The sequence below is a fragment of the Symphodus melops genome (assembly GCF_947650265.1).
Source record: "Symphodus melops genome assembly, chromosome: 17".
Lineage (NCBI taxonomy): Eukaryota > Metazoa > Chordata > Actinopteri > Labriformes > Labridae > Symphodus > Symphodus melops.
Genome location: NC_136707.1, coordinates 22,586,708 through 22,613,306, shown reverse-complemented (window position 1 = coordinate 22,613,306; position 26,599 = coordinate 22,586,708). Strand labels below are relative to the sequence as shown.

At 45.8% G+C, this 26,599-nt stretch overlaps 1 protein-coding gene across 4 annotated transcripts in view; it reads left to right on the top strand.

The window, feature by feature from the left end:
- The window catches only part of LOC306838687 (voltage-dependent T-type calcium channel subunit alpha-1I-like), a 129,283-nt gene that overhangs the window by 60,922 nt on the left and 41,762 nt on the right, over positions 1-26,599 (top strand). For all 4 annotated transcript variants that reach the window (XM_079367008.1, XM_079367010.1, XM_079367009.1 and 1 more), the window contains exons 3-10: positions 489-600; positions 6,472-6,605; positions 12,498-12,595; positions 17,188-17,347; positions 21,312-21,660; positions 22,161-22,253; positions 24,835-25,138; positions 25,360-25,754. In XM_079367008.1, the coding sequence (XP_079223134.1) occupies positions 489-600; positions 6,472-6,605; positions 12,498-12,595; positions 17,188-17,347; positions 21,312-21,660; positions 22,161-22,253; positions 24,835-25,138; positions 25,360-25,754 (1,645 nt within the window). The remainder of the gene's footprint in view (positions 1-488; positions 601-6,471; positions 6,606-12,497; positions 12,596-17,187; positions 17,348-21,311; positions 21,661-22,160; positions 22,254-24,834; positions 25,139-25,359; positions 25,755-26,599) is intronic.

The window sequence follows — 26,599 nt, the reverse complement described above, 5'->3', positions numbered from 1 at the left end:
GCAGACGCGTATCGTTAATAAAACGTGCACAACCAATCAACTCCTTACCGCCACAGGAGGCTGATACGTTTAATGTTTGGACCCAAGCACATCACACATGTTTCCTTTCGACCAAAAGGTGGAGAAGAGCTTCAAGCTGCTCGCAGTTTGAGAGTCTATGAACCTCTCGGAAGGCTGCTGAAAACGACGAGCCACCTCGACACTAAATCCTACTTCAATTCTTGTTTTCACGTTGTTGGACTTTCACTGCAGCAGTGATCCGATGAGTAACCAGAACTGAACATATTTAGCAAATATAACCCACACCTGTCAGATTCTATCATCACATTTCGTACATTATAACAGAAGTCACACAGGATGTTTTGATGTGAGACAGATCCATCCATCCATCCTGTTTAATACCCGTCATGCTGCTTTGATTCGATGTGTGTCGAGCTGTAATTTCCTCCCTAAGCAGCAACGCTCCTTAACCCCAGACCTGTGAGCACGTGGTTCGAGAGAATCAGCATCATGGTGATCCTGCTCAACTGTGTGACGCTGGGCATGTACCAACCCTGTGAGAACATCGACTGCACCTCGGACCGCTGCCAGATTCTGCAGGTGAGAGAGAACCGTCTCGAAACAAGTCCATCAACACGTGGGTGAAGCGCAGACTGAACAGAACAATCATTTATCTGACGCACCTCGCCGCTGTGCCGCTGACTGCATCAGCTGCGGTCGCTGCAGCTTCAACGTCTCCCTCCTGGAAGCTTCAGCTTCTGTCGACTCCCTGAACGGGGAATTGGGACTCGATCTGTTTTAATGTAGTTTTGTGCAGCCACATTTGATTATGTCACGGTGTGATGATAATACAGTTGTGTTTCAACGTGTCCTCAGACGGCCCCCCCAGCAGACGTGCACACACACACACACACACACACACGTGCTTCAAATCCACTCCTGATGCAAATTCTTACTCTAATTCAGGACTGTCTGAGCGAGGTGCAAAAGTGGGCCAGGGTTAAAAATGAGTGATCAGGTGAGACGCTCTCCTGAATGAAAGCCCAGAGTCTCCCCTGAAGGACAGCTGAGTCTGACTCGTGGTTACATTTTCTCCTTAAAGGTCACTTGATTACTTCAACAGAAATGAAAATGTATTTGTCAGTTTAAAAGGGTAGAAACGTGAATCTTTACAGTCTGTTTTTCTTAAACCTCATTAGTGTGGAAGTTGGGTCAGGACTTCTGACGCTCGTTCACTCCAGGAGAGGTGAGATAGACCGACCATGAGGTCAGTGTGGCCCTGATTACAGAGCTCCTCTCTGATTGGCTGTGGAGGACGAGTGACAGGGTTTATAAGGCGCGTGAGATCAGCGATGTCTTCTCCTGTCTCGTCTGCAGAGGACGTTTAAAATCTGCGTCATCGCCCGTTTACTCTCCCGGTCATCCCTAACACTCGCTCTCATGATCACGATTTGAATCCTCTTAATTGGCCTCTCAACAATTGATCAGTTCAGTTGGCTCCATGAAACAAGAGGACGCTTTGATTCATCTTTAAATGATCAACAGTCTACACTGAAGATGAGCTGTTCCGTGCTGATGGAGGGAAGCGCTCACACTTTCATGTTTGAGCACATGTTATTGGATCATATTTATTTTATTGCCGCTCATCTTTTGTTTGCGTCAGTCAGCCGTGTCAGGCTGACGTGAGTTATGTGTTACTACATTAATCTGCCAGCTGGATGAGGCCCGAGTGTCTCCCTCTGGGATTGTAATCACTTTTCATGGAACTAAATTTGGCAGACTTAATTTTCAGGTGTGACAAGGACGACCTAATTCTGCCACACAGGCTTTTTTGTTTGTTTTTTATTCTCCACTGACATTGAAATGTACCTTAAGGAAGGTGCCGTGTTTGTCCCATGTGCTGCTGATCGATGGAGTGTCCGTATCTCTCTCGCCTCCTTCACATTAGGATGGATTAAAATGAACCCTCCAGGCCAAACTGGAATAGCTTTATTATCTCTTTGCATTTTACCGAGACTTAAACTAAGCAGTGCACGCAGCACTTTTCAAACTGTTCAACACATCTTTCCTCCTCCTGTAGCTCCAACACCATGTTTGCTCCTCCCTTTGCTCCCCCTCCTCCAGCCTCCGTCTCTAACAAGCAGATTGTCTCCCCAGGTAGCGCGAGGGGTCCTGTTCTGATGGTTGCTAATGGCAACAGGAGGGATTTTTGCAGACACAGCTCAGATTGTTAGAGTGGCCCTCCTCACACGCTGCCTCTGTGAAATACCGAAAACCTCCCACCTCAACTTCCTGGAGAACAGAGTCAACGCAGCACAAAATGTGCTCATCAGCAGCAAGAACTGGGAGGGTACCTGTGTAAAGAGTGAGACCAGGACGCCTGATTGGTGGGAGTCTTCGGGGTTATCTGGTACACCTCATTCACTGGAGCACAATCACTCTTCAAGGAACGCTTGACATTTGGGAAACACATCTTTTTGGTTTTTATCAAGTGATAGATGAAGGATTGTCTGGCCTGTCTTTGTCCCATGCAGGTGTTAGTGTGGGTTGTGAGTGGGTCGGGGGAAGGATGAACTCTTATGTGACTTTCACTTCATTTAATTTGTGGACCCCAAGAAGAGAAGCTGCAGGCGTGCTAAGGCTAATAAGGATCCTAATAAACAACCATTGAACCCAATTAGTGTGGATCCAAGCGTGGGCGACTCTCCCTGTCAGACGGAGATGGAAGCAGTCGTGTCACTCGATGCAGCGTGCAGCAGTCACAGGATAGAAACGCCACCGCCCCCCTCCCACACGCTCAGCACCCTGCTGAGTCAAAAATGCACACATGCAGCTCGTCTGGTGAATATCAGCTGAGGGAGTTTTCTGATTAGATTTTCCTCCTTTTGAGACATAATTGTTAAAAACTCTGCACATGACTGCATGCTCAGGAAGCAATAAACAGTTTACTCTTTTGAAATGTTTTGCTAAATATCATGACCTGACATCTTGTGCACAGTTACTCTAAATCCAAATCATAGTGTGTTTTTTTTAATTTCAGAGAACAGGACACAGGAAAGCAATTAACCAGAGTAGAATATTTATGATGCTTTCAGATGTGTAATAGATATTTTTAGTTTATGGCCAAGAAGTAAGCAATCTCACCGCCACAGGGAGCGGTTGAGGATAACCGCGAGGAGACGGCGGTCCTCTCCATCACTCATTCTCAAAGTTGTTATTCTATCTAAAATGGGGATTTGAATGGGATGGGAATCATCAAACCTTCCAATCGGCTGTTTGGAAAATCTTTTTAATGAGCTTCAAATGTTCCTCGAACACACAGACACTTCTCCTGTGCCGTCCCCCTCTCCTCTCCGGTTTGTCTTCAGGTGTACACTGAACATTCGTCCTCGTGTTACCTTTGGATTCACGCTCTGATTACCCTCGCTCCTCTCATTCCACGAGCCTCACATACATTATTTTATTCTAAACGCTCCATTGAGCTCGTGATGACCTACTTATCCCGTCGTCTCCACCTGCCAAATAAGCAGCACAATGACAGCATATGAAGTAGCTTCCACAGCAGCTCCCATTTCAAATCATGAAAGGGCGCCCATCACACGACGGCCTCCACCTCTTTACAAATCGTGTTGACGATAAAACACGATGGGCTGACTGAAGAGGAAGCTGGCGGTAGCGACAAATAACTATGATGAATTCATTCTCCTTTCACTGCGAGCCGAGCGCGACGGGGAGCCGACTAGTGCAGCCGATGTCGGATTACATGTGAGGCGTGCAGGCTGCATTATTTATCAAAACATCATTTAAACAGCATGTGAGGCGGATCTTCTCATCTTTCTCATTGCAGGCTGCCAGCTCTGTCTGTGTGCTGAGTGTGTGCGGGTGAATCAGCAGGCATGAAACACACACACGTTGCCCTCATACTGTATGCATTACAGGGCACAGTCATGCCAACGCACTGAACACGCTACAAACACGTCAAACACGTCAAACATGATAACCACTAAAAGTCTAAATCAAAGACGTCCTAAAGAACATCTTGGGTTCATGAAATCCTACAGCTGTGAGTCAACACATCTGTCGCACTGCTAGAAATCAATGTGACAAAGCATATTCAGTGTTACCACGGCAACAGCCATACTCACCTCCTGCTAGCTCGTAGCTGCATGCCAGCTGTGCGTGGCACATGTTAGAGCAGAGGTAGCTTACTTTCACGACCAGAAGCTAACTCACCATATGAAAGCCGCTCGTTCTTCGACTGTCTTTGTCCGTGTTTTGCGATAAACATTTCTTTAGCACGTTAGCTTCGTCATCGCTTGAATTAGCGTGTGAAAACATTTTCTATTCTCCAACACTAACACGGCCAGATCAACAGCACAGGTCCATGGCTGGACGGTCACTATTAGAGGTTTCACACGAGCAGAAAATTCCTGATAATGAATGTTGATGTGAGAGCGGATATTCTCTGGAGGATTCAACTGGAGCGAAGTGATGCGACGTTTTATGTCCTGTTACTGCTGCACGCTGCTTAGAGTGTATACACGCGACCTTTACACTGACCTCCATGCACCAACTGTAACTGCTGCATTCAGTTTTCTGTTCTTCTTCTTTCTGTTGGACTACATGTTGCATTGATAGAAACATAGATATTCTCATTGTAGCCTTGTGTAGCGGACTTTCCTCCTGAAATGTTGGAGATATTTCCAGTTTTTGTTTATAAGCTAATAACCAAACCTCTGCACATCTAGTATCTCTGTAAGTCTACACGGATCAAAGTTGCACATTTTGTGGACGTTGTCGTGGTCAGCTTTTGGAAAAGTTAGCTGAAGACCCTCCGGCTCCCCCACGATCATCAGAAGTTACAAATCCTACAAGCAGTTACTGCCCTCGTATACTCAAAGAGAAAACACTCTCAGCTTTGTTTTCATTTAACATGTTTTATTTGTGAGGAAACCTTGACAAATATTCCATTAAATGCATGGTACCACAGTTAGCTTGGAGCTAATTTACACCAGCGGCCCCTTGGCAGGTCATAATTAAATCATGACTGAAAAGCTATATTTCTCAGTGTTATCATGTCGGAGCGGGGAACACGTCTCCAGCTTCTGCGTGTGCTGCTTTGTGTTGTATTTACTCTCAGGTGTTCGTACCTTTGGACACAAGCGTCTGCTTAATGAATTGTAGAATTGCTACATTAAAAAAAATTCCCCCAAATTTCACGCACCATTTATCTCATTTAATTTGCTCTTCAGCTACGAAACACCATCTTGTTATTCTTTGATAAACTCAGAGTGTAAAACATGTCTCTCTCCTGCAAGTTGAGGCTCGATAGTCCTGGTTCTGCGAAGGTTCGACGTATCAGTTTTCTTTAGCGTGATGTGCGTTACAGCCGGCTCTCTGGTTTGTCATTTCACTTCAGCCTGAAACCTGAAAAAGGCAATAACCCGTGTTCGTGCTCTGATTTGTTGAACTCTATTCTCGGGGCTTTTGTCAGCCTGAAGCAACATACAGTTTGTTGTTTTCAGCACGTTACAGCCTCTTTCTGTAGTAATGGATGGAGTGCTGTCGAAATGAAATTAAGTTTATTGCACACTTGGTAAGTTCAACCTCTCAGCTCAAGATAAACTATGAGCTTGCCTTTCTTCTTCTCTGCCCTGAGACTCAGCCCGGTTTGAGCCGCTACTTAATCAGTCCATGTTTGAAGTGGAATGTAAATGGGTCAGCTTCTGTTTTTTTTTTTTTTTTTTTTTTTTTTGCATTTTAGTTCAAAGTCTTTATTTAACACTTGGTCAGCAGAGCAGTATATTTCAATGTAATGAATTATTACTCTGACAATAAAAGCACCATCATTCTTATTCTGGAGTCGGGGGATTGTTTGCCTGATGAACTCGTCAGCATGCAGACACGCAAAACCATGTGCATATTTTGTGTCGCTGCACACTGAGCGCCGTATGTTGCAGACAAATGTTCTCAGTGCACACACAACACAGACGAAGCTCCTAAAAGACACTCAGAACACGCTTTCTGCACACAACCAGGCGCTGGCAACAACCTCAGTGCTTTAACAGCACACAATCACATAAGTCTTGAATATGGCATATTCCTTTAGTGCTTTAGCATCTTAATTTGTGTTGTTGTAAAGGCCTGTGGGTATAACAATACAAGCTTTAACGTGGTTTAGTGTGGCGTTTAGCCACTCAAACAGCGATAACATTCCCTTTTGAATGTGGAAATAGAACGAAATTTCAATGTTCATTTCAGGTGTTTGACGTCAGGATTGAAAATCACTGAAGACTTTCGAGGCGTGCACGTGTCCTCAAACCGTTTTGATTTCTCTGCTGTTTGTTTGTATTTGTGTGTTTGTTGCTGTAAAACGTGTTGTGAACGACTTGAGAGTGTGCAATATCAATTCTGGACAATTTGGGCTTCGACTGATTTCACTGAGCTCACTTTCCTTCTCTCCTCCCACAGGCCTTCGACGCGTTCATCTACATCTTCTTTGCGTTGGAGATGGTGGTAAAGATGGTGGCTCTGGGGATTTTTGGCAGTCGCTGTTACCTGGGAGACACCTGGAACAGGCTGGACTTCTTCATCGTCATGACTGGGTGAGCATCTTAATCATAAATCCTGCTTTCAGTGAAGCTTTTATTCCTTGTTATTCAGAGAGGTTAGCATGCAGTCTTAAAATCAAGACGTTGTAGAGACACAGAAACATCTTCAGGAAAGCTGTCAGAAAATCAATGAATTCACTTGACGCAGGAAGGTAATGATAGAACGTGAAGGATGAGAAAGGACTTGTTAATGTCGCCCCCTGGTGGTGGAACGAACCACCAAACTCCATGAGAGTCCCTTTGCACCTTTAAGGAAAAGCTAAAGACCCGGCTCTCTTTTTTGAAACGCCTACGCACGTCATGGTGATGATAGTTTGGATTTTGATGCTGATTAGAACTCTTAAGCGCAGCTGTGGATGTTGTGCTCTGCCTCTGGTCACTTCCTGTCAGCGCCTCTGGTCACTTCCTGTCAGAGCCTCTGGTCACTTCCTGTCAGCGCCTTTGCTCTGCCTCTGGTCACTTCCTGTCAGCGCCTGTGTGACTAAAAGCTGTTTGTTTTGCGTTGTTTCCTCCTCTCTCGCCCCTCGCTTGTGTCGCTCTTACTCTTTGACGTTTTTCGCTCTGGATAAAAGCGTCTGACACACGGTTTGTAGAATTGTAGATTTATGATGACGATATAAAAACCCCCCACTAAAACCAGCTAAAAAGCTCGCTCTCACATTCCTCTCCTGTGACTCGTATCCTCCTCTTGTCAGATATTTATGTTGAGATTTGTTAAATAGATTCTTTATGTTAAAATGACAAAGTGCTCTGCAGCTCCAGTGAAGACTAAAACGAATTAAGAAGTTTGACATCGTTCCCCGACCAAATCTGAACTTTGGTACTTTTTACAAACTTTTCATCTTGAAACATGTTGTTGTTTTTTTGGTATGCACTGTTATTTATTGAATGAGGGTTTGTTGTGTCGCTGTGGAGGCTATATTTAAGAGCGTGTGTTTGTTGTGTGATTCGGGGGGCTTGTTGGCTCTCTGACTTGTTTCCTGCTCAGATTGTCATTATTACCCGGCTGTTGATTCTGAGCTCTTTATTAAACTCAGGAGGAGCATTAATAAAGCTGTCAGGTGCTGTCAGCTGCTGCACGATGCTCTCAGTCACTGCAGACGTATCTGTGCAGCTGCAGTGCTGTGAAGATGAAGGACGAGAGGTCACCCAAAGGACGAATAACTAACGGCCACAAGGCCCAGCTGATGAACCGAACCACACATGCCTTCATCACCTGCTCTTCATCCTCTGTCAGGTTCATACACGGACACGTCTGGGATTTTAAACCACGTGGTTTAAGTCCTTCAAAGTAAATAATAACATGATAGAAACAGACTGTGAAACCTTAAAGACCAGCGGACTCTTTGTACATGCTTTATTGTCTTAGCAGTGGACAGGATGTGTGTGTGTGTGTGTGTGTGTGTGGGATCATTTCTCATACACTATAACAGAAGTATGAGCATGCTGCCTCACTGACGGCTTTATTCACTGGGGTAAAGATGGAAACACGGTGTCATTTGCTTAGCAGCGTACTCTGGAGAGCAGAAGGCACAAATGCTGTTTTTACTGGAAGCAGAGACAGGAAGACGGACAGACACGGAGGACTGAGAGACACCTGCTCACATCGTCGTATTAAACCGTCTTCATTTATCGTGTTTTGTTGCTGAGTTTGTTGGTCTTGCATCACACAGAGTTCATACGGCCGACAGAGAGGTAGAGCATCAGACTCAGTGAGGACATTTATCTTCATTTGAGCTGACTCTGTTTTTTCTCAGTGGATGCTCATAGTGTGTGTGTGTGTGTGTGTGTGTGTGTGTGTGCTTGTTGCACAGATATAAACACACACACACACAGATTACAGTCAGCCAGTGAATGCCTTTTGAGTTTGTTTAATCTGTGTATGTGTGTCTCTCTCTGTTTGTATATGCATTTATGTGAAAGCCTCTGCTGTCGTTTTGCTCCTGGCAGCTTCCATTAGATTAGCGTCGAGGCTAATTGCGGAGGGCAGCGCCAAACCCGCCCGGCCAAATCGCAGCCGACAGTCTGCTATGAGCTCCATGTCTGTCACCCACGGGCATCACCTCGCTCTCTCACCCTTATCTCACCCTCTTCCTGTCTTCTCCTCACGCTCGGGTGAACAGACCCCCCCTGTCGGACCCCCGGCTTTCACCCAGACAAGCTCCACAGGGGGGTTTTCTTATTTTGGCTCTATAACGCTCGCCTCCTTGAGCCGGTTTTATTTCTCGTGCTTCATATTCAAGTTCAGCCTGATCCACTGCAGTGAGACTTTTTCTTCCCAGTCTGTTATCAGCAGTAACAACAGAAACATGTCTGCCGTGAATTTTTAATCTCAGAGAAGCACCAGCATTTTTACAAGAAGGCAGTCATTCCTTCAACGTGTTTTTAGAAGGTGAAAAAAAAGAAGCTAAATACTTTGTGTAATGAAGCATCGCTGACTGCTTTTGATAGTTATGATCAAGAACATTATTTCAGCAGAGGCACTTTGGATGTTACGTCCCAGGAACGAGAAGGTTCCAGCCTGTTGGTGTCTGAGTCTCCCGATGAGCGACACAGATTTACACAAAGTACACAGGTGTGCACTTACCAACACATCGCCTGCATGTGAGCATGAAGACCTTTACTGATCTGCAGCCTGTGGTTGATAATAAGTGTTTTACATATAATGCATGGTGTAAAAACACTCAAACAACTTGCTGCTTGAACATTTAGATTCTTATTTTTTATCACTTCAAGGCTCGCCAAAATGCCGTGAAGAAAGGAACCTTTTGACATGTAGGAGAAAGGCCTCTCTGAGAATGCTGCGTGTTGTAGTAATGCAGCAGACAATGACTCACCTGACAGACACAATTTAAGTCGTTTCCATTTCAAACAACGTGCACAAAAGAAGAGCTGGACTCCCGACATGCCTCACTCTGCAGAGGCTTTATTCTGAGCTGAACCATGAACCATGAACGAGGAGCGGGAACATGGAGTTCTGTAAAACATATTTTTCTTGAATTTTCTGCGATACCTTCCTTCAAGTTAAAATCTTCTGTCTCTGCTCACAAGAACTCCAGTGCAACAAGCGGCAGCAGCTCACGACGGCACATCTTCAGTCACCGTTAACGGGAGGAACGGGAGAATGTTCTCTTCTGTCGTTCAGGCAAAAAAAGGCCTAATTATAGCTATTAAAAAGATGAGGGAGCGTCTGTTTTTTATTTGCACAGGAACAAATGGTTAATCATCAGAGTAGTTGGTTGTTGTCGGGGAAATTGCAGGATGAAAACGTCACGTTGCCTGCGCTGCACCTTCAGGGCTCCAGATTCTTGTTTTAATTAGTAAAACCATTAAAAAAACATCATCGTCTTCGGCCTGAGTACAGTGAGTGATGTCAGATTGAGAACAGTGAACATCACACGGCAGCCATGTTTAGCTTTATCATTCCCTGTTTAGATATTCATAGATACAAGTTGCATCACTGATTGCTTTTTATGTTCCTGTCCTCGCAGCCTTCAGTCGCTCAGCTGTTCCGTGTAATTAAACGCTACAAAGCAAGATAGTGCTGCAGCTGTGCTAACTGCGTGTCATTCTTTTCCCGGGGCATCTTGTCAGTTGAGAAAGTTTGTTACCGAAGTGTCAAAAAGAGAGAGAGAGAGAGAGAGAGAGGGTGTTGTTATTTATGTAAATGACGCAGACACACGACCGGCCTTCACACACGACGTCGACCTCGACGCTAACTTTGATAAACTCTCCTCAGATTTTACATTCAAGGCTCGGTCCTTTTCCTCGTCTTCTGTCCTTGCACTCGGCCTATCACGGGTTTCCCCACAAGCTCTGCATGTTGATACAAAGACACACACACACACACACACACACACACACACACACACACACACACACACACACACACACACATTAAAGCATGAATGAGATGAAGGCGTCACGAGCAAAAAAGGAATGTAAAAAATAGGAAACATTGGTGAAAAGGACGCTTCCGGCAGTCCACTAATTACCCTCCCAAACACAGCGGCCTGATTGATGTGAACACTTCTATAGAGCCTACACTCTGACACACACACACACACAGCGCACACCTACTGTATAAACACACACACACACACAGACACATCTGTGATCGTTTGATTTGATGCTCCAAATACGTCTGGGTTACTAACAGATAATGATCATTTCTTACTCAGCCTGTGACGCACTCAGACAGCCTGTTAGATCGCTGAAGGGACGACACGTATCGTGTTTTATTGTTTGGAAACCCTGTCTGACATCTTGGCCTTCTAGTGTCTCTGCAGCCGTGAAATCATTCCAGCTACCACAGATACTGTCGAGTCGAGTCGGGGGGGGGGGCGTTATAATACCAACACTACTCCCAGTTGGGAAAGCCTGGCCCCAGAACAACGCTTGTGCTCTTCTCTATACTCTGACATTTCCATCAGGCTGCTGTGTGGCATTTTCTCTAATTTCGTCTGCGCTGGTTACAGCAAATTGGCAAACTGTGCCCGGCCTCGAAAAGACCCCCCCCCCCCCCCAGAGTGATGCTCGTGGGCTTTAAGAGTCAGAGCGAAAGATGGCTGCGACAAGTAAGGATGTAACACTTCTCATTACTTTATTGATCCCTCGTGTTTTGATGAGCAGTAATATCAGAAAGTACCAGAACTTTAAGAATCTCCATCATAGGTCAGGAGCGTAGCAGAGGACGAGCGAGCAAACGTCGACACACTCTAAATTAAAAACATTTGCTAGCAACGTCTTGGTGCCGAAACTTTGCTAACGTATTTGTCTAATTTAGACAGCAGTTAGTTTTTGCTCATTAAAACATGAACCCATCCAGCACTGACTGTCTCAGACTTCTGTTTGTGTTACTTTGGAATGAAAATCATTTGATATGAAAAGTGTGATCCGGCCTCTGCAGACTTCTGCTGGTGGAGAGTTTTCACCACTAAATGGATCCATTGTTCTTTGTTGGGCTGAGCGCCTGTCAGCTGTGCAGCTAATCCTGCTCCAGTGTGAGCTGATGTGTTGGTGAGTGTGCGTGGAAAGAGCTTCCCTGTGGGATTAATAAAGTACGACATTATTGTAAATGACATGCTCCATCAGTCTTTGTGTGTGAGAGAGGCAGCGAGCTCGGCTTGTTTCGTTAAAGCCAGTGGATGTGCCGCGGGTGTTGTGAGGCTGTGGTGGTTGGTATCATGCTGTCACAACACTGTTGTAGCCCCGGGCGCATCAAATCTGTGCACAGACACGCTCAACCAGCAGTGCAGCGAGCACACCAGCCTGCACACGTTTACAATGTCTGTCTCATTTGAGTCACATGCGATGCACGCTCACTTTTACCAAATCTGTGTTTATCACAACTGCCTTGTAGTTGAAGTTTGCTGTGACTAAAGCGACACACTCGTCTTTGACACGCTTGTGCACACATGGCGAACTGCGACCATTCTCCTGTGAAAGTGCTTTGGGTTCGGGGGCACAAACAACTTAGCCATGCTGTGGAAATGACTCGCTAACAGATGCCAGGCTCTGACTGAGCCACAACATCCTGCAGGCAGCACTTAGAATAGAATGAATCCTTCTTTTTTCCTGCTCTGCCGCTCTTTTCCTCCTCACCTCTCTTTCATGTCATTCTCCTCTTTTGATGCTTTGTCACTTCATCCCTCTGCCAATCTCTCTGGAGTCTGTAGCAAAGCTCGTTGCGTTACCTTTCCTCTGGAGTTCAGGCTCACGCAGCTCTATGTGCAGGCCGGACATGTGAGACCGGATCAAAGAGTGGCCACTGGTGTCTCTGGTCCAGCTGGAGCCATGCTAATCCCCTTTTTGTGGTGTTTTTTGTGACCACCGTTGTGACTTCAGAAGGTTAACGCTCTCTTCTTTTTTCTCGTCTTCCTCCAGGATGGTCGAGTACTCGTTGGACCTGCAGAACATCAACCTGTCGGCGATCCGGACTGTGCGAGTCCTGCGGCCCCTTAAAGCCATCAACAGAGTGCCAAGTGAGTCATGTGACTGTCTGCTCATGCTGTAGTCGCTCTTTTTGCACATTTATGTCGGTGCATCCACATTTACACAAAACTCCTTAGAACTGAAACAAATACAGCAGAATCTTTTTCCTGCGAGCCCCTGTAGTAAGTTTTCCAAGTGAAGTCGGGGTGAGCTGATGTGAGAAAGCAGCCGGAAATATTCAGGAAAATCAACTCCAATGAGTGGGAGGGGGGTGATGGTAATAAAATCCTGCGACATCACTTGATCATAGTCTGTGTGAAGGCGTCTCTGCGTGCTCAATGAAACTGCTCCTTTGCCTGTATTTTCTTCATTTGTTGATATTGTAAATATGTGGATTTACACCTCGCACTGACGTACTTGGAAACGAAGATGAAAATAATCATTGTCGCGTCAGGCTCTATTGATTGGTCCACCACTCCTGCATCACTCTGTATTAATTCATCCGCTTGAATATGTATGCATGTTTCACATCCCTCGCTCGTCTTGCGCCCGGATGCCATCTTTTCCCCGTGAGGATCATTAAACATTCATCTTATGCTTAATCACGTAGCCCACTCAGGCCCTGAGTCGCAGCTTTATCAGACTCTCAAACCATCCATTAATGCTGCTTCGATGATCAGTCCGTGACCATAACCTTGTTCCTCTCATCTAAAACTCCCTTCTTGGCCAACTTTTTTAATTCCTATTGATTCCTATGTCCCCCTGCCCCAGCAGGAAGCTCTTAATCATTCTGAGCACCAATTATCCTTCCCAAGCTCAGTTCAAGCCACTTTAGCACTTAGCTGAGCGTTAGCATCCGATGCGAATAAATAGTCTGAAAAGTCCTTTTCTTGGTTTGTTCAGTCAAAACATCTCATACAAACTATGTTTTCATCATGATAAGACAAACCTTATGTGATTGTAAATACTTTCTTTCTACTTCGGAGACTTTAACAAACACCAACCTCCAGTCTTGAAAAAGGTCAAGTGTCCGCTTGAAGCTAGCTGCAGGAACACAGGAAGTCATGCAGGAAGTCATGCACGCACCAAAAAGACAACATAGATAAACATGTTTACAATATATGACTGATGACTGACTGACTGTGGACGGGGTGGTGAATTTCTAAAAGGCGTGTGGCTGACATGATTGACAGGTGGGCGCAACGTGATAGTTCATGAACAGGCTTAAAACCCGCCTCAGCTCCAGCTCTCAGCCTGTCTTTAGGCTGACTGAAAGTTAGGATGAGACAGCATGTCCAGCATGGCGTCTGCTGCAGACGAGCCCCCTTGCAGGACGGCTGTGGACACTCAGGCTTCAAACAGTCTGTGGATGCTAACGACCCATACGTGCCGTTTTAAAAGCTTGAACTCTTCAGGTTAAAACAAAAAGACAAAAACACTTTGGCCCTCTTGGCCCAGCATTGTAACTCTCTGCAGAAAATCCCTGTTAATCAAAGGATACAAACTTTTCCTCAATATCCCTGAGAGAGACTTTAAGCTACACTGTTAAAAAAAAAATCATGAAAGAAGTCTGCAGCAAATAGAGAAAATTGCATGAAAGCCCTGTTGTCTAATTCAGTTTGAACCTTGGGGAAAGATACTGCAGGAAAAGGAAACCTTTGCAAGAGACTGAATAGAAAATGTGACTTGTGAGGGATAGAAATGCACAGATCGAGAACAGAGACACTGTTTAAACCGGATTATTGGACTCTCCCTGGCTGCACAGAACGCAAAGACAGCGGGCCACTTATGAATCATTTTCACCTTAAATCTCCTCCTGTTGTGCTTTTCTGCTGTTTCTTCTAACCCCCCCTGAGAAAAAAATTCTTCTTCTTAACTTTTTACTCAAACAACATTAGTTCCATGTCTCGGCAGGTTCTTCCAATTTAATACAATCACAAATCTCCTGTTTTCAACGCTGGAGTGGATTTCAAACAGTCAGCTTTAAGGCGGAGCCAGCAGGCGGGGACATACTCTGCCATGTTCTCCGGATGGCTGCAGCAGCATCAACAGAGCGTTCTGCACTTTGACTCGTTTGATGAGGAGATATTGTGAGGGCAGTTTGCTCACATTTCTTTGTGAGCTGATGTTACAAAAGCACTTCATATATTTTTACTGAGGGGCGTTATATTTAACAAGAGCATGCAATGAACTATAATTGTCACCTTTCTTTCGAAGTCCATTTAAACTGAGATCACACGCTCGGTGAACCTTCTGCTGGAGCTGTTTGATTGGATCAGTGGTACGTAAGTGAACCTGAGAGCTGCTGCAGAGTTTAAACGTTAATGTGTATTAAAGCCTATACCTCGTTTCTGTTCATGTTATTTCACATTGTGTGTGTGACTGCATACTGTATTGTTATTGTTTATTTGGCTGTTGGTAAGCTGCATGAGTAGGTGCTCGCCTTATTTCATCTGCTGTCTGTGACCCCATTAGAGGTGAGGAAGCTTGGGGATAAAGCTATTTGTTCCTCGATTTGTTGGATTTCTGTCGCTGCCCACAGACTCACAGGGAAGGCGAGCACATCCTGACCCCTCACACACCCCAATTTGTAGCCTCCCACCAAAACGGGCAGATAATAGTCCTGTAGTGTGTGTCTGCGCACAGCGGTTAGACTTGTGCTCGGATGAAATGGGTGCGGAACAGAAGGGAGTGCTCGACAGGATGAGAGCGGTAAGAAGATCTCAGTGGAGGAAAGGAGGAGAAGAGAAGCCGTGTGGTCTTTGGTGAATGGGCCAGGTAGATAGTGGAAAATGTGTTTCTATTGTGGTGTGAGGAGGACATCCATCTTTATCTGGGAACAGCAGGACAAAGTGTACAGTGAGAGGAGGAGAGATGGATGGAAGCCGCCATTAAAGAACGCTGTTTTCTTTTCTTGTTTTTCTGTTCTTTGACATTTGCATTTAATATTACTCTTTTTTTTTTGCATGTATTTTCCTCTTTACTTTTTTTTTTCCTGCTGCTTATTTTTACTCTCTATTTTCTTTCACAGCCTCCGGGCGTGTCTCATTCTCGTTCTCGCCCTCCATTTGTCTCTCCCTCTCTTCACCCAATTAGGCCTAATGGGACAGTGGCCTAATGACGGGCACCCCGGGGAACAAACGTATTTAGTCGAGCCTCCAGCCGCCACCGGAGACACGCACGCACCAGCAGCGCCGCCGCTGCTCTCCATTTAATACCAGTTGACGAGATAAATTAGCCAGAGGAGGAAGACGGCCTCTTGGGTCTCAAGATAAAATTTGTGACATAAATTCAAAATTACTTTTATTGCGTTTTCATTGTTATGATCTACAATAGGTCCATTGATGTCATATCAAGAGTTCCTCAGCAGAAGGCATGGACTTAATAATGTTCCTTTATACTGCAACAGATGTTCTTCTTTCATTCAAACAGGCGTCTAGATGTGAGGCTGTGTGTGTGACTGTTCACATCAGTGTGTGTGTGTGTGTGTGTGTTATGCATGGACTTCAGGTATTTGCATGCTTCATCGTTATTCTTCTCCCCTCCTCCTCGTCTTCTTTGTGTCTCTCTCCGGCTCGCAGCTTGTCTCCTGTCATTCTGTCTGTCTGCAGTTTAGCTGCACTGTCGTGATTATGACACATTAACCTACCGTTGAGTTTGTTATTCACGATTCCCAGTATGCCACTGAAAAACACAAACATGTCAGACTCACAACAAAAAGCATAATCAGACTCTCAGGAAATCCAGCGCACACACACACACACACACACACACACACACACACACACACACACTTCCCAGGTGCCGGTAAGAGGTCGTGTCACACACTCCTTTCCTTTCTTCATCCAATCGGCTCTCTTTCCCGCTCCATCCACATGTCAATGTGTCAGCTCTGCAGGACAGACTCATCCACATGGTGTAAGGTCATCCATGTTTGACTCCAGGACGCGCTTGTTTTCCTGCAATCAGGTCTCGTCTGATCCTAAATGAGACTCCCTGAGGACTCATTACGCCGCTTTCTTCATGCCGTGGACAGATTTGAATCCGCTGCTGTGCAATCTCTAACGGATGTCATGAAATGGAGGAGGGGGGGGCCATAACTCAACCGTGTTAGAAATTACTTTCAATGACTTCTAAATTGCAAAAACAAATATATTTTAAAGCTATTGCAATACAGCCGAGGGGAGGATTTAAGAAAAGCACACCGAGGGTTTCTATCTGACCTGCACATGACCTTTTTTTTCTGTCTGACTTTTCTTTCAACAACTTAAATTCTCTGGAAGGGCTCGGGTGTACTCGGTGCTTTCTGGCTCCATGTCCTATTGTTTACGGTGAGAAGGCAGAACAAACACCTAGCTGTGGGAGTGTCACCCACCTGGGGGGGAGGGGCTACTGCCCTTTGTGATGTCATGAAGGGAACATCTCCAAACGGCCTGTTTGAGCACACATTTTCTGAAAAGTGGAGCAGGCAGAGAGACAGAGAGGATGGACTTTTCTCATCATTGGGAGGACATGTGTTTAATAGGTTATAGTCAGCCTGTTTATAAAGAGCTGCAATAAAAGATGAACAAATACAGCTTGGTAGTCGTCCAAGTACCTGATGAAAGATGTGCAACAGAGCTGATTTTGATGTCCTCATCAGGTATGCGCATCCTGGTGAACCTGCTGTTGGACACCCTCCCCATGCTGGGCAATGTGCTGCTGCTCTGCTTCTTTGTCTTCTTCATCTTCGGCATCATCGGCGTGCAGCTGTGGGCGGGGCTGCTGAGGAACCGCTGCTACCTGGAGGAGAACTTCACGCTGTGAGTGCAACCGTGTGTGTGTGTGTGTGTGAAGGCGCTTATTTTATACAAGTCTTAAAGTGTATGTTTCCTCGATTTAACTTTTACAGTGTACATGAGCGTTCCTCCGTCTTTCCTTTCCCTCTTTCAATCTCTCGCTCTGAAGCTTCAAAGTGACAGGCACTGAACAGCTTTTCCCAGTTTGCAACTGAGAGCGTGATTAGAATCCAGCTGCATGCCTCCATATTCATGACTCGACATGACAGCGTCACCCGCTGCGTGTGTGTGTGTGTGTGTGTGTGTGTGTGTGTGAGAGTGACACTCACCAGTGTTGAGCAGTGTTTCATTTCATGGCTTTCATCACTTAGCTGTAAAGACACGTCGCCCTGATATGCGTCTATGGGCTCGCTCCGTGGTTTTGCTGACACGGCGTATTCTCATGACCTGAGAGCCGATGAAAGGAGACACGTGTCACCTTAAAGTTGAGAGGCTACGTCCTCCGTAACAACCTTTGCTGTCATCGCTCCACGAGGTCACTTTAACCTCTGTTTTCTGCCATTATCCATCATGTGAAAGTTGTGTTTTCGCATGTTATTTAAAGCATTGTACGAACATATTATGCAGCTCTTTCTGGGTACTTGTGAGCTTAATTAGAGAGGTCGTCCTGAGCTAGCGCTGCAAGGACTATTATGCTAAGTAAAGGGCTAACATTAGCTCTCTGGGAGGTTATAATGGAGTGGGCTAAGTGTCGCAGTCAAGTGCAATATTCACTTTGGCATTTTACGCCCTCCCTCCTCTGATCTCTACCTTCTTCTCGTGCTTCATGCTGCCTTAGTCTTTCCTTTTTTTTTTTTTTTACCAACTCTCCTAATAGCCTCCTGATTTATTTCTCCAATTTGAAGAAAATACATTCAGAGCTGGAGCGATTTGTTGTGGAGGCTCGTTCGTTCTCTGGGCGGCCTCATTATCAAACATATTTTGCTCTAATGGCCACAGAGAGCAGGTCAACCGCTCTTAAAAAAGACGTTTTTACTGTGAAGGAGAGTTTGTTCGATATACTCGATATGCACAACTTGCTCTTTCTTTTCCTTCATTACTCTCTTTTCTATTTGGTGGTGCATCCGCTTCTTCTTTTTTTTCTTCCCCCCAGCTTGGAAACGTTCTCTTTTTTCGTGCTGCTCCGTAGCCTCGATCTTTACCTCTGCCTCTGTCTTCATCGGCAGGTGTGTTCTCAGTGTGAGGCCCAGTTTTTGCTGTGCCATGCTGCGCCATGCCGGGTCACTGGCAGGGGGGAAACAGAATTCATTCATGCTCTACTTGCCTGACAGCCAACCTCACTCCTCCCTCCCTCCCTCTCTCTCTCTCTCTCTCTTTCTGTCTTTCTCTCTTTCTCAATGACGTTACCTGAACATCACAATAATTCAACTATTTCAAGGTCACAGACAAGCTTTCTTCCTTTGAGGATAATCTGCTTCTTGTGTCCTCCACTGAATGACAAAGTGTAACAGCTCTGTTTATCTCATGAAGTTATGTCTTATTGTAAACCAGAGAATCAATCCTGGGTCTCTCAGATACTTCCTATATAATAATGAGGTCATATATCTTGATGTGGCCGCTGCTATCGATCCTCGTGTCACTTGGCCCTCACGTGCTTCCACGCGCAGTTTGTGGTTGAAGTAAAAGGAGAAATATTCCTCTCATGAGCATCAGCCGGCGATCGACAGGAGGAGGCGGCGAAGGACGAGAGAAGAGGGGAGATGATTGTAAATGAGATTTACGGGCTGAAGAGGGAGGAAGGAGTTTAACTGTAAGAGCTCTGTGTTATATGCACTGTACGCCGAGCTGTGCTCATTTAGACGGGCTACCTGTGAGCATATCCACGGTGACTGTGCAGGTGTGAGATGAGCAGGGATTCAATACACGGAGCGAGAGGGTGAAAGTGACTGACAGAGAGGTGGAGTTAGCCTGAATGTGTGTGTTCTTCCAGGCCGGCAAGAAGTGCTGTGAATGATTTTCTTTTCATGTGTTTGTTGGCTGAAGGAGTGAAACATGTTTATGGTGTCATAATAGTCACATAATGGCAGCGCTGACAGCCAACCTGAACTCAAAGTAAACCCAGAATGTGGAAAGGAGTTTCGAGTGCCCCGGCTGACACGACGTGAAAGAGAAACTATTTGGCGTGCTTCCATTAAATCTCAGAAATAAAAAAGGAGCCGTCTCAGGAAACGACGAGGCGCTTCGCACGGCGCCAATCACTCAGATTCAGAATCTCGAGCCGCTGTCATGAAGTTTGGCAGGAATCAGCCGGAGACGAGGGCCACTTGTGGGTGCTGAGTGAGTTGATTTACGGGGAGTAGTGTTTGTGTTTATGCGTGAAATAGGTGTCAGTGTGCGAGAGCATAATCTGTTTTCCTGCTTCTTTCACGCTCACGTACGCACAGCCTCACACACTCTTTCCACATGACTTACTTTACATGATTAAACAATCTGTTGTCGGCTGCTAAACACAATCCAAACAAACACACTCGGCTCATATCTTTAACCCAGCTGCTTCAGCGTCAGAACATTCAGCAGGCATCCAGAGAAGGAGGACAGGGATCATCGGACAGAGGTTTGGTTTGATCGGGGGACAAGTGGACGTTTCCTCACAGTGCCAAACTCTGCACAACATTTGAAAAACGACACTTCTGAAAATCTGGGAAGCAGGAAAACGAAACCTGCTGATGTAATTGTAATTAAGAAAATCTGGCACAGATACACTAGTGGTTAGTTTGCACGTCTCATTGTACAGATCCAGGGTTCGAATCCCACGTGCAGCTCATCCTTTTCAAATGTCATTCCCAACACTCTCTCCCTGTTTCTGACTATCCCATCCCGTCTTTAAAATAAAGGCATAAAGTCCCCCCCCCCAAAAAAAAAAATTTAAAAAAAAAATTATAAATTGGAACCTGTAACTGTTTAAAAATAAAAACTGTGGATGAAATCATGTTTGTAGGAATAACTGCAGAGGCTAATCTTTCTGTGAGCTCTTGTCCTCTGGTTTTCACTTTGCATATTTTTGTCTCCATCAAGAATTAAACAATCGAGAGAAAATTCAGACAGAAAGTCCACGAGCGCTGCTGTAGCACTGAGTAACGCTCAGATGAGACGACGAAGCCGGCCTCTGAATTCAACACTGATTGTATTCTTTCTTCACTTCCTGTTGAAGTTTCAAAAATCCCCTTTACAAACTGTGAAGTCTGCTGCGAACTGTATGGGTTTTTTTTATCTGTGCTCCAAACAGCAGTGAAGGAGCCTGTGGGGTTGAATGAGACGTCTTGCTCTGGTGTCTGACGTCTCCTCAGGCCGCTCTCTTTGTCATGTCCTGACCAAAGCGTGACCCCGCCCTGTTTACTGCTCCTGTCAGCACGCTGCACTAGCTCGCGGCGCTGCTCTCTAGTTCACTGCTGGGTCAGGGTTTTTTTTTCTCACACCCCTCACATATTGTATCTCTCACAGCTCCATTCTCCTCCAGATAATAGGCCACTAAAGATCCAACTTCTGGATGTCTTTTTTTTTTAATAGTGTGATTAAATGTCTTTTAATGACAGGAAAATAGTGAATATTTTATTAAGGATGAAAAGTAGGTCTTTGCATGTTTTTGCATATGTGTGTGTTCAGGATATACCGGCCTTGCACTTGTTTGCAGAGAGCGAGCGTACGACCTAATCATATGGCATCATTTGCATTTTTTAATTCACCAGCCTGCCTTTAATGACACACTTATCTCACAGGCTTGGTTGAGTACTTCCAGGGATTTACTTAAGTGACTGTGCAGCAGCAAATGTCCCTCGTTGCTCCTTCCCACTTCATCTCTCTCTTGACTCTTCGACGTTCACTTAAATTCTCATAAAACAGATGAACTCTTGAAGAAACAGAATCATTTCTTTGTTCTGTATTATTCCAAAAAAGCAGCCAGCTCACTTCCTCACCTTGTCCCCTCCAGCTCCTCCGGGATGACCCTTCCTGCTCCGTACTACCAGCCAGAGGAGGACGACGAGCGCCCCTTCATCTGCTCCCTGCCCACCGACAACGGCATCATGTCGTGCAGCGACGTGCCGGCACGGCGCGAAGGAGGACGCACGTGCTGCCTGGACAGGGAGGACGCGCTCCACAGGCAGTCTCTGGGCCTGAGTCCTGAGCCCATGGCCAACGGGAGCGGTGCTGGTGAAGCACTGGGACTGTGCATCAACTGGCACCAGTATTACACCCGCTGCCACACGGGTAGCAGTAACCCACACAAAGGTGCCATCAACTTTGACAACATAGTGTACGCCTGGATCGTCATTTTTCAGGTACGTTCCATTGCGTCTGTGGGTTGCCTTGTTTTTTATTTATTTATTTTTTCTTTAAAACTTGAAATGCAGAATATAAGCGGCACCAGTATCGGTCTCTCAGAGGGATGAAAAGGTTTGGGTCCGTTGGGTTCTGCAAACTGGCAGCTTCTATGCAGCTGTGCAGCTCTTTCTCGCACCATGTGTCGTGTCCAATCCGGTCTGGACCCACAGCATAAGACCAATTTACTGAGCTTAAATAATTCAAATATTTAGATCACAAAGATGCTGTTAAGCTCTGCTTGTATTTTTGGCTGGTTTTCAAATCCTTCTTCTCGAGGGAAAACATTTTCTATGAGGTATTAAGTGGAATATTTCTTATTTTCTTGACCGTTTGGTTTAAACGCCCGATGTGAACACGATAACGATTGTAGAGTAAATCTCTTTGTTGAGAAAACCTCGGCGTGTCTTTCACTTGTTGTTTTTTTCTTCTCAACACTCAGCAGAATCTTGTCTTCTAGGTGATCACTCTGGAGGGCTGGGTGGAGATCATGTACTACGTCATGGACGCTCACTCCTTCTACAACTTCATCTACTTCATTTTACTCATCATCGTAAGTCCGCCTCCTTACCAAACGTTACCCGTCTCGGTTGGCGTGTTGTGATTATTCCAAACGGTGAATATTGAAGTGTAAGTGCAGTTCGCCTCATGATGATAAAAAAATACACCGTTCCCAACATTCGTCAATACATCGAGCGCTTGATTGAATTGTTAATAGACTTGTGTTAATCAATAGCAGCATAAAAGAGTGTCTGCAATCAATGTCCCAGGGAGAGATGGAGGGAGGGGGGGAGGAGGGGGGGAGGAGGGGGGAGGAGGGGGATGGAGATCCAGAAGCCTGGATGTGCAGAGGTGGATCCGTGCCAGGTGGTCGTGCGATATTTCTGCATTCAGAAGTCCTCAGCTTTCTGAAAGGAAAATGATTCAGTCACCGAGAGTACGTGAATGATGGGGGTGGGGGGTGGGGGGGGATATAAAACAATGAAACTCATGTTTAGAAACAAACACACTGATCACAATCACACAAGACGTTCAATTTCTGCACTAGACAAAAAGAAGAAGCTGTAATCAGAGGTGAAGAGCTGAACACACCACGTCTGACCTGCACTCGGCTTTTCAGCCGTCTGATCTCAAAGATGGCCGACGTGTGGTCACACAGTGAAATCACTTCTGACTGCTTCTGCTCCTGCACAGATCACAGTCCCGTGCAGTCTGCATTGTTTATCTCAAAGCACAGCTTTAGCTTTGTCTCTGCAACAGATGACAACATCGTCTTCTTTAAATCAAGTAAACCTTCTTCAAAAAGAGAACAAAGAGTAAAAACACTCATTCTCAGCTTAATTAGAAGTTAGTGGACATGATTTTTGTGGTTTTTTTGCTAATTTAAAGTTTTCCAAATTTAAAAAAATCATGAGTAGGAGTCTCATTGATATAAGCGTTTCAATCCTCTCTCGTAAACTAAAGGATTTCAAATACAAGTTTATTTGACCTGAGAGGTTTTAAATGTTTTTAGTGAATAGAAATAAATTCCAGATGTTATCATCGAAGGCAGCACAGACACGGACTCTTTTAGTTCAAACAAACTTCTTCGAGTGGAGCCTCCTGTCTGTAACTAAACGTCTTGGTGGCAGAAGTTCAGTCTGCAGGGACTTGAGGAGGGTCGGCGGTTCAAGTCCCAGTGCGGACCAAAATATGGAACTTATTCTGGTAGCTGGAGAGGTGCCAGGGCACCTTTGAGCAAGGCACTGAACCCCCAACTGCTCTGGTGCGCGCCCTGCTTAGCATTGTGAAGATATCTACAGATAAATGTTGGTGACAGCTGCAGCGTGCACGCACTCACCAACGTGTGTGTGTGTGTGTGCAAACATGGTGGCGTGTGTGTGTTAGTGTGAACATGAGTGTGTGTGTGTGTGTGTGCGTACGTGCATGCATAATGCAGAGATCATTATTATGAATGCGTGATATTGGACTGCCCGCGCTGATTATGCACGGAGCTGTCCACTGATCAGAATCACAGAATAGACACACACAGATGCAAGCCTGGAGGGGAATCAAAGCCTCACACACCTGCAGGGCTGCTTTGACCCGCAGGCCACAGATGGGCCTCTCTCCTCCCTCTCCTCACACACACACACACACACACACACACACACACCTTCCTTCCATGTTTCCGCTCTCTCTCTCTCTCTCTCTGTGAACTTCTTTCGAGTCTATTCCCTCGCAGCTTCTGCAGTCTCTCTTTCACTTTCCCCTGCATCTTTGATCACTGCCAAAGAAAGTTTAGAAGTGGAAGGTCATTAAGTTTGGTCCCTCTCTGGATGTTTTATGTTTTATGGCGTGCACCTGCAGCAGATGTTTTGCTCTTGCAGATGTGTATCAGCGTGAAAGAGCTTTTCCCAAGAAGAAACAGCGAAACATGCTCAGATTTGTAATGAACAGAACTGAGCTTGTGCTGCAAGCTGCTCCATCAATCCAGCAGTCTGCTTTTTGAGTTGTTCAGCATCAGCTTATATTGATTTAATCATTGTTCTGTAACCAGCTTGGAGTAGTCCAATAAAAGCCATTTCACACTCCTGGAGTGATTCCAATTATTGCAGCTAAAAGGGTCGGCCAACACGTATCACTCACATCCTCCGCTCCCCGACAGTCTCCTCCAACCCTCACTTTGACTCATGATATAACAGTGACACTCTGTTTGTTCAAACACTCAAATACATACAAACAGTGTGATGAGCATTGTGTATGACATGAGAGAAGTTGAGAGATTGAGTCACAATAGATTTGGAGAATAGAGGGACAGATAGCCAGACGCTGAACTCTGCTTCGGGCTCCGTCTGTCTGCTCCAATCAGCCTGGGTTTGCTGGGAAGCAGAGCTCTTAGAGACCTTTAGCATGTGTGCTAACATGTCTACGGGGGAGTTGGCACACATTAGCAGAATAAGCGTTTGAGTTTGATGCAAAATAAAGATTGGATTCACTGTTGGAGGGTCTCAGTTCTTCTGCTGAAGTTTATTCTTCCTGAAAGTTTGTCAAGTTATTTTCTAAAAAACGAATCTGCTTTTTGTTTGGGCTACATTTCTCTGCAGTGCTTTTCATCTGCCTAACTTGTCATCCGTTGTTCCACCTCACACTAGATCGGTTCGTTCTTCATGATCAACCTGTGCCTGGTTGTCATCGCCACCCAGTTCTCTGAGACCAAACAGCGTGAACACCAGCTGATGCAGGAGCAGAGGGCGCAGTGCCTGTCCTCCTCCACCCTGGCCAGCATGGCTGAGCCGGGAGACTGCTACGAGGAGATCTTCCAGCTGGTCTGCCACGTGCTCCGCAAGGCCAAGCGGAGATCTGCGGCTTTCTACTACACGCTGAGGGGTAAGCCCCCTCCGGCCGGCGGCGGCAGAGGGAACAGGCGTGAGCACCGTCATTCCAGGCATCCACGATGTGAGTAGGAAGGCGACAGATAATCACATCTGAGTAGTTCTTGTTGAATAAAAAGAAAGTTTGACATGTTCAGAGTTTGAGTTTAATGGAGAACCAAACTGATGATGGAGGAAATGGACACATGCGATCGCAGAGTGATTGTGCGTTTAATAGATGTGCTTTTAGGTCTGTGCACTCGTGTTAAAGCTGAACCTGTTTCTGTTCTCTTTGCGTTGGCCTAGTGACCCACTGTCCACACCAAAGCAAGCCAGAGCACAGCTCTCAGCCACCGGCCAACTCCATCAGTTTGCCCGTCCCTCAGAGTCCTGAAGACTGTCCCATATGTGCTTTATCAGTGAACGAGGGGGCGAGGGCCGCGCGGGACGCCGCCGCCGCCGCCGGAGAGGAGGGCGAGGAGGATGTGGTGAAAGAGACGGGCAAGGAGGAGAATCATGTGGAGGAGAAAGCAGAGGGCGAGAAGAAGAAGAGGAGGACGTGCTTTGGACACTGCAGGGACATGTGGAATGACATCCGGAGGAAGCTGTGGGGCATCGTGGAGAGCAAATACTTCAGCAGAGGCATCATGATCGCGATTCTCATCAACACCATCAGCATGGGCATCGAACATCACAACCAGGTATGATGATCCAGGCAGCGCCGTCACATTAAAGGGATACTTCACCCACTTACATGAAGCTGTGTATGTGTGGGAAAATCAGAGCGATCCCTTTGGACTGAGATATGAAGCGTTTTTATTCTGCTCAGGCTCTGATTATTTTGTCCGTGTAAACTTTAGACTTGAGAGAAAAGGAAAACATGTGGAAAGATAAGAACGGTCCAGTTGAACGGTGGAAGAATACAAAGAACGACGTGGAACTCTACCACTCTACCTTATATTTAGAAATTGGTCAATGCAACGCTACATACCTTCATGCTATGTTTAATTTCCTCAAAGTTTACGAGTGTCACGACGTCCCGCTCAGCACCCACTCCCACAAATCACCACGGCCTCAGCAGATCCGCCGCCATCACTGCCGATGAAGCGCTGCTGCTGCAAATGTAATAATAGCCGATGACATTCAGAGGGATGAGTGTGGGAGTGGAGCGTCAGTGTCATGCGGTTTTTCCCCGCAGAGGTGTAAACATTTAGCCGGGCGGCAGACTAAACCGAGCTGGGCTCAGCTCCTCCGAGGCCGAGCAGGCAGGTGTGCACCAACATGTGCACGTGCAGACAAACACAGAACACTGTCATTTGTGTCTGCTGCGTGCATGTTAGCAAAGAGAATGCTTGTTTATGTTTGTGGTTGTGCACCAGCTGAAAAACATGCAGGAACATACAGTGACGACTCTTACATAAAACAGCCTTCTCTCTTCCCTCTCTGTTTTCTCTCTGCACTTTTTCCTCTCATGCTTCCTTCCGACTTAATTTGACTTCCAGCTCCCTCCCGATGTTATAAATTCCTCTGTGCATCTTGCTTTTGC